We start from the raw sequence: 5,979 nt of genomic DNA on the forward strand, positions 1-5,979 counted from the left end.
CGAGCCCCCTACCTCTGCGCTTCTCTTCTGCAGCTTCTCTTGCTCTCAGTGTGCTTTTCTTTCCTTCTAGTTGTAGAATTTACAGTCAGCCAGGCTTCCTGTGGTTCTGGATGATGTCTGTATTGTTTTTCTGAGGTATTAATCAATTGTTGTGAGCGGCATCAACTTCCCGGTGTTTATCTCTGCCGCCATCATAGTTTGTCCCGATATTTATGATTCTTAAGTCTCCTGTTTATTCTTGCAACTCTTTCTTCAGCTGTTTAGCTTCTTATTTGTGGTGTTGATTTCCCTTTTGGTGATTCTAGTTTGTGAAGTGTTTTCTCTGGTGTGAGGATTGCTGTTTTCCTGTCAGAGGATGCAGTGTCTGTTTACCACTCTGCCAGGTTGGACTGTAGGGGAGAGATGGGTCATATGGCCAGAACTGGACACCTATTTTTTCTGGGTAATAGCAGCTACTTGGATGCTGTCCTAAATCTTGGGCTCAAGTGCCTGTGCTCATCGCCTCTGTTGGCTGGAAGAAGGGGGAGAAGGGGAGTGGTTCTCAGTAGACGGAAGTAGAGAGCCTGTCCACATTTCCCCACCAGGTCACGCATGACTGCACCAGAGCTCCTGTTTTCCCATGACAGTCACCCCATCTATAGCTTGGGGTAACTGGCATGGGGTAACACCACATGCTCTCCACACCTTCATAGCTGCTGCCAATTATTGTAGCATTCCTCTGTTTTTAAAAAATATATATTTCAGTTGATTTTAGAGAGAAAGGAAGGGGGAGGGAGAGAGAGATAGAAATATCAATATCTGCCTCCTGCATGTCCCCTGCTGGGGATTGAGCTTGCAACCTGGGCATGAGCCCTGTCAGGGAATCGAACCTGGATCTTCTGGTACATGGGTTGACGCTCATCCACTGAGCCACACAGCCTTCCTCTTTTGAGGTTTCTGGACAGTTATTGCCTTTATTAACCTTGTTCTAATGATAGTATCTCTTCTTGTTTCCAGAGTTACTTTAGAAAAATATATCAATAAGTCTATATCTTTAGTTACTTCTGGGATTTAAGGTGGGAAGGGAAGTCATGTATATCTGCAGTCCATCTTGATCCAATCTCTTGAGCCATTATTTTTGGACAGTTTTTTTGTAACAGCTATTAATTTTGAAACATGTGTTTCACTGAAGTCCATTGAAACCTCTTAAGGACATTAGGTTTTGAGAGAAATTGAACCGTGGAGCTTATTAGTTTGAGTACTAACAGAGCTCCGAAAATTTCCAACTTTTCTTCTCTAAGCCAAGGGCAAGGATGAAGATTTTTATTCTCAACTTTTTTTAAAAAATATGTTTTTTATTGATTTCAGAGAAGGGAGAGAGAGAAATAGAAACATCAGTGATGAGAATCATTGATCAACTGCCTCCTGCACACCCCCACCAGGGACTGAGTCTGCAACCTGGGTATGTGCCCTAACCAGGAATTGAACCGTGACCTCCTGGTTCATAGGTCAACGCTCAACCACTGAGCCACACCAGCCAGGCTCCCCCAAAGCCTTTTTGTTTATATATTCCTGGGAAACCTCGGGATATGAAATAAGGTTTGAATCTAGTAAGTGTAAATTTAGTTTTCATGAAAAAGCTGTTCTGACTTTTTTTTTTTCTTTCCCACTTAGTTTTTCCATGGTTTGGCTTGGATATTGGTGGAACCCTAGTCAAGCTGGTTTATTTTGAACCCAAAGATATCACTGCTGAAGAAGAAGAGGAAGAAGTGGAAAGTCTTAAAAGCATTCGGAAGTACCTGACCTCCAATGTGGCTTATGGGTCCACGGGTATTCGGGATGTGCACCTGGAGCTGAAGGACCTGACTCTGTGTGGACGCAAAGGCAATCTGCACTTTATACGCTTTCCCACTCATGACATGCCTGCTTTTATTCAAATGGGCAGAGATAAAAACTTCTCAAGTCTCCACACTGTCTTTTGTGCCACTGGAGGTGGAGCGTACAAATTTGAGCAAGATTTTCTCACAGTATGCATTTTTTTAGCTTATATACAATTTATGGGAATCTGATTGTTTAAAATAATACCAGTAGCAAGGGGTGGAATCATTTCCATCCCTAATAGAATGTGAATATTCTTTTCAAATTAAGATTAAATACAAATAAGTGATAGGAGTTAGCCATCTAGAGATTTTGTTGTATAGTTTACTTTTTGCACAATTCAGATGAAATGATGAGAACCAGACTACTAAAAACATAGTATTTTTTAATTCTTTTAGTATGAAAAAAATAGTGACACTGTGATAAGCAGAGTAGGCGATTAAATAGAAACAACATCATTAAATATTTTTTCTTTTTTTTAAAGATCTTTTTGATTTTTAGAGAGAGAGGAAGGGAGAAGGAGAGAGAGAAACATTGGCTGCCTCCTGTATACCCCCTTCTGGGAATCGAGCCGGCAACCCAGGCATGTGCCCTAACCAGGCATTGAACTGGCAACCTTTCAGTGCGTGGAATGACATCCAACCAACTGAGCCACACCAGCCAAGACAAGGTCATTAAATCTTGAACATTGAGCCTCGCTGGTGTGGCCCAGTGGTTGAGCATCAGCCTATGAACCTGGAGATTGTAGGCTGGATCCCCAGTAGGGGGTGTGCAGGAGACAGCCAATCAATGATTTGCTCTCATCATTGATGTTTCTATCTCTCTCTTCTTCTCCTTTCCTCTTTGAAATCAATAAAAATATATTTTTTTAAAAGAGTATATACTCTATTAACTAATTTGTATGAAGTTTATAGAACAGGCAAAACTAATCTGTGTTGAAGAAATTTAAACAGTAATTGTCTATTGTGTTGGGAGTCTGGGAAGGGGAGGGGCAAACCGCCTCCCTACCTCCTTCTCTCCTTCTCTCTCTCCCTCTGAAATCAATCAAAATATTTTTTTACAAAGAAAATCTTGGACACTGAGATGGGAAGAATAATTTTAAAAAAGTAATGTCATTTCATGTCATAAAATTGTTTCCAATCTTTTTCCTCTCAAGTTTTTCTTGTCCCCTTAATTGTTTCTTGGCAAGTTTACTTAAAAAAAACCCAAACACCCAGGAATTTACAAATAAGAACAGAAAAAGAAAAAAGCCAAGGAACTCTGTTTCAAAGTGGTGGTTTTCGGCTCTCATAACTAATTGGAGATGGTTTACAGCATAGCCTTCTCTCTCCTCAGATGCCTTCTGCTGTGTTCTGTGCAGCACACTTGTTAACAGGAATCTCTGGACACTAGGGGAGTGGAATTGGGCACTTGATTTTGTTTTCATTCAGTGAACACTGTGTGCAAAACTTTGGGGCTAGGTCCTTTGAAAGTGGATGTGGTTGTAGGTAAGAGAATTGATAAGTGAACTGACCGAGACCCTGATCTTTAGCTTTAACATATCTTCAGTGACCATGTTTTTAATGCCACCGATGAGAATATTATTCTAGAGATTCTGCCGTTACTTATGTCAGCGTACATTTCTTTTTCCCTCTGTGTGTCACTCTGTGATTTATGACCTTGTTCTCTTTCTTTGTCCTCTATCTCCTGACTTTCTCTCATAACTGATCATAATCATATAGAATTGAATTTAAAAAATGAATTTTTAAACAAGGTTTTATATTCTTTGTTTGAATTTCCCTTGGTTGTTGGTTTTCAGTGATTTCTTTTTCACCTGTGAGTAGGGGAAAGTAGCAGAAGGAGGGAAGGTTCCCCTTCTTTGTGGAAGGATCATAACTGATGGGTAAAGGAGAAAACTTCTCTATTTCCGGACCCTGCAGAGATGCCCTTTGGAACATATTTGAAAATCATTCAGGCTGTTAACCAGAGGTTCAGTGTTGTATGGTAACTCCAAGGAGAGCGTGCAAAGTAGATTTTATTGTTGTTTGTTTGTTAATCCTCACCTGAGTATATTTTTTCCATTATTCTTTAGAGAGAGTGGAAGGGAGGGAGGGAGGGAGAGGGAGAAAAAGAAACCTTGATGTGAAAGAGACACGTCGATTGGTTGCCTCCCACATGTGTCCCAACCAGTGCTAGGGATAGAACCTGCAACCCAGGTATGTGCCCTTGATGGGGAATTGAACCTGTGACCCTTCAGTGCATGGGCTGATGCTCTAAAACCACTGAGAAGTACTGGCCAGGGCAAAATAGATATTAAATCTTAGGAATTCTTAGGCTGTTGGGGTTTCTCATTTGTATGTACCAGCACTGTCTTTGTAAAGTATGAAAATGAAATGCTTATAAAATTCTTTTGTTAGGACTGGCTAATACTAGTATTTAATAAGCCACAGTAAAATAGTTTTAAAAAATTTTAGATAGTTTTTTAATTTTTCAATTACAGTTGACGTACATTATATTAGTTTCAGGTGTACACCTGAAATGATTAGACGTTGCATAACTTACTAAGTGATCATCCTGATAAATCTCGCGCCCATCTGACACCACACACAGTTATTAGAATATTAATGACTGTGTTCCCTATGCTGTATGTTACATCACATGACTACTAGTCTTCTGTAACTCCCAATTTGTACTTCTTAATCCTTTCACCTTTTTCACCCATCCCCCAACCTCCCCTTCCTTGTTCATTTATTTTGATTTTTAGATTAAATTGTTGATATGTATTTATTGCCATTTTATTGTCCATTTTTTAAAATCTTTTCTTCTTTTTCTTTTTCTTTTTCTTTTTCTTTCTTTTCTTAAAGAATACCCTTTAACATTTCATGTAATACTGGTTTGGTGGTGATGAACTCCTTTGGCCTTTTCTTGTCCTTCAATTCTAAATGATAGCTTTGCTGAGTAGAGTAATCTTGGTTGTAGGTCCTTGCTTTTTATCACTTTGATTATTTCTTGCCACTCCCTTCTGGCCTGCGAAGTTTTTGTTGAGAAATCAGCTGCCAGTATTATGGGAGCTCCTTTGTAGACAGTGTAGGCAACTAATTGCTTTTCTCTTGCTTTTTTTGAAAATATATTTTTATTGATTTCAGAGAAGAAGGGAGGGGGAGAGAAAGAAAAACAGCAGTGATGAGAGAGAATCATTGATTGGCTGCCTCCTGTGTGACCCACACTGGGGATCGAGCCTGCAACCCAGTCATGTGCCCTGACCTGGTTCATAGTCTGACACTCAAGCACTGAGCCACACTGGGTGGACTCTTGCTGCTTTTAAGAGTCTCTATTTGTCTTCAATCCCTGCTGGTTTTTACAGCCTGAAGTTATGGGGACTTCCTTCCTTGTAATGAAACTTTGGGCAGGGGGAATGGTGTGGGGCTGGAATCCCTTGCGCCGTGGGGGTGGGGGTGAGGGTGGGGGTTGGGGTGGGAAGGAACCTCTGCCGTGGAGATAGCTGTCCCAATTTTTATCCGTTACACATGAGTGTGGGACCAGCCAATTCTGAGTCTCTGCCTTTCTGTCCAGTCTCTCTCTGGCTTCTTCTTTAATTCCCTAGTTGTATGACTTCCATTCAGCCTGATTTCAGGTAGTTATGAATGATGGTTGCTCTGTTAGTTTAGTTGTAATTTTGATATGCTTGTGGGAGGAGGTGAGTACTGCATTTACCTATCACACTATCTTGACAGGTTTGTCAAAGCTTAATCTCAGAAATATTGAGTTTACCCTTTAAAAAAAATGTGAATCAGATTTCCTCACATTGAGTTTGCATGTTGGTGCAAAACTTACATTTAGTAACTTTAGTTAATGAAATGACTTATTCATTGTCATCTATCAGTTAGGCTGGGATTCATTGGGAATAATAGCACAGCGGGGTACTTCAGGATTCTAATAGGTCACCAGTGTAAAATGACAGTGTAAGCCCAGCTGGTGTGGTTTAGTTGGTTGAATGCCCTCCCATGCACCAGGAGGTCACTGGTTTGATTCTCGGGCAGGGCTCATGCCTGGGATTCGGGCTCGATCCCCAGTATGGATTGTGTATGAGGCAGCGGATGGATGTTTCTCTCTCTCTCTCTCTCTCTGTCTCTCTCTCTGTCT

The 5,979-nt window shown here is 40.7% G+C and overlaps 1 protein-coding gene across 1 annotated transcript in view; it reads left to right on the plus strand.

The window, feature by feature from the left end:
- Nucleotides 1-1,628: 1,628 nt before the first annotated feature.
- The window catches only part of PANK2 (pantothenate kinase 2), a gene marked incomplete at its 5' end in the record, with an annotated part of 18,280 nt that continues 13,929 nt past the window's right edge, over nt 1,629-5,979 (plus strand). Inside the window, one exon of the mRNA XM_006758054.2 lies at nt 1,629-2,006. Within this exon, the coding sequence (XP_006758117.2) occupies nt 1,629-2,006 (378 nt within the window). The remainder of the gene's footprint in view (nt 2,007-5,979) is intronic.

This window comes from Myotis davidii, unplaced genomic scaffold (genome assembly GCF_000327345.1).
Source record: "Myotis davidii unplaced genomic scaffold, ASM32734v1 scaffold32, whole genome shotgun sequence".
Lineage (NCBI taxonomy): Eukaryota > Metazoa > Chordata > Mammalia > Chiroptera > Vespertilionidae > Myotis > Myotis davidii.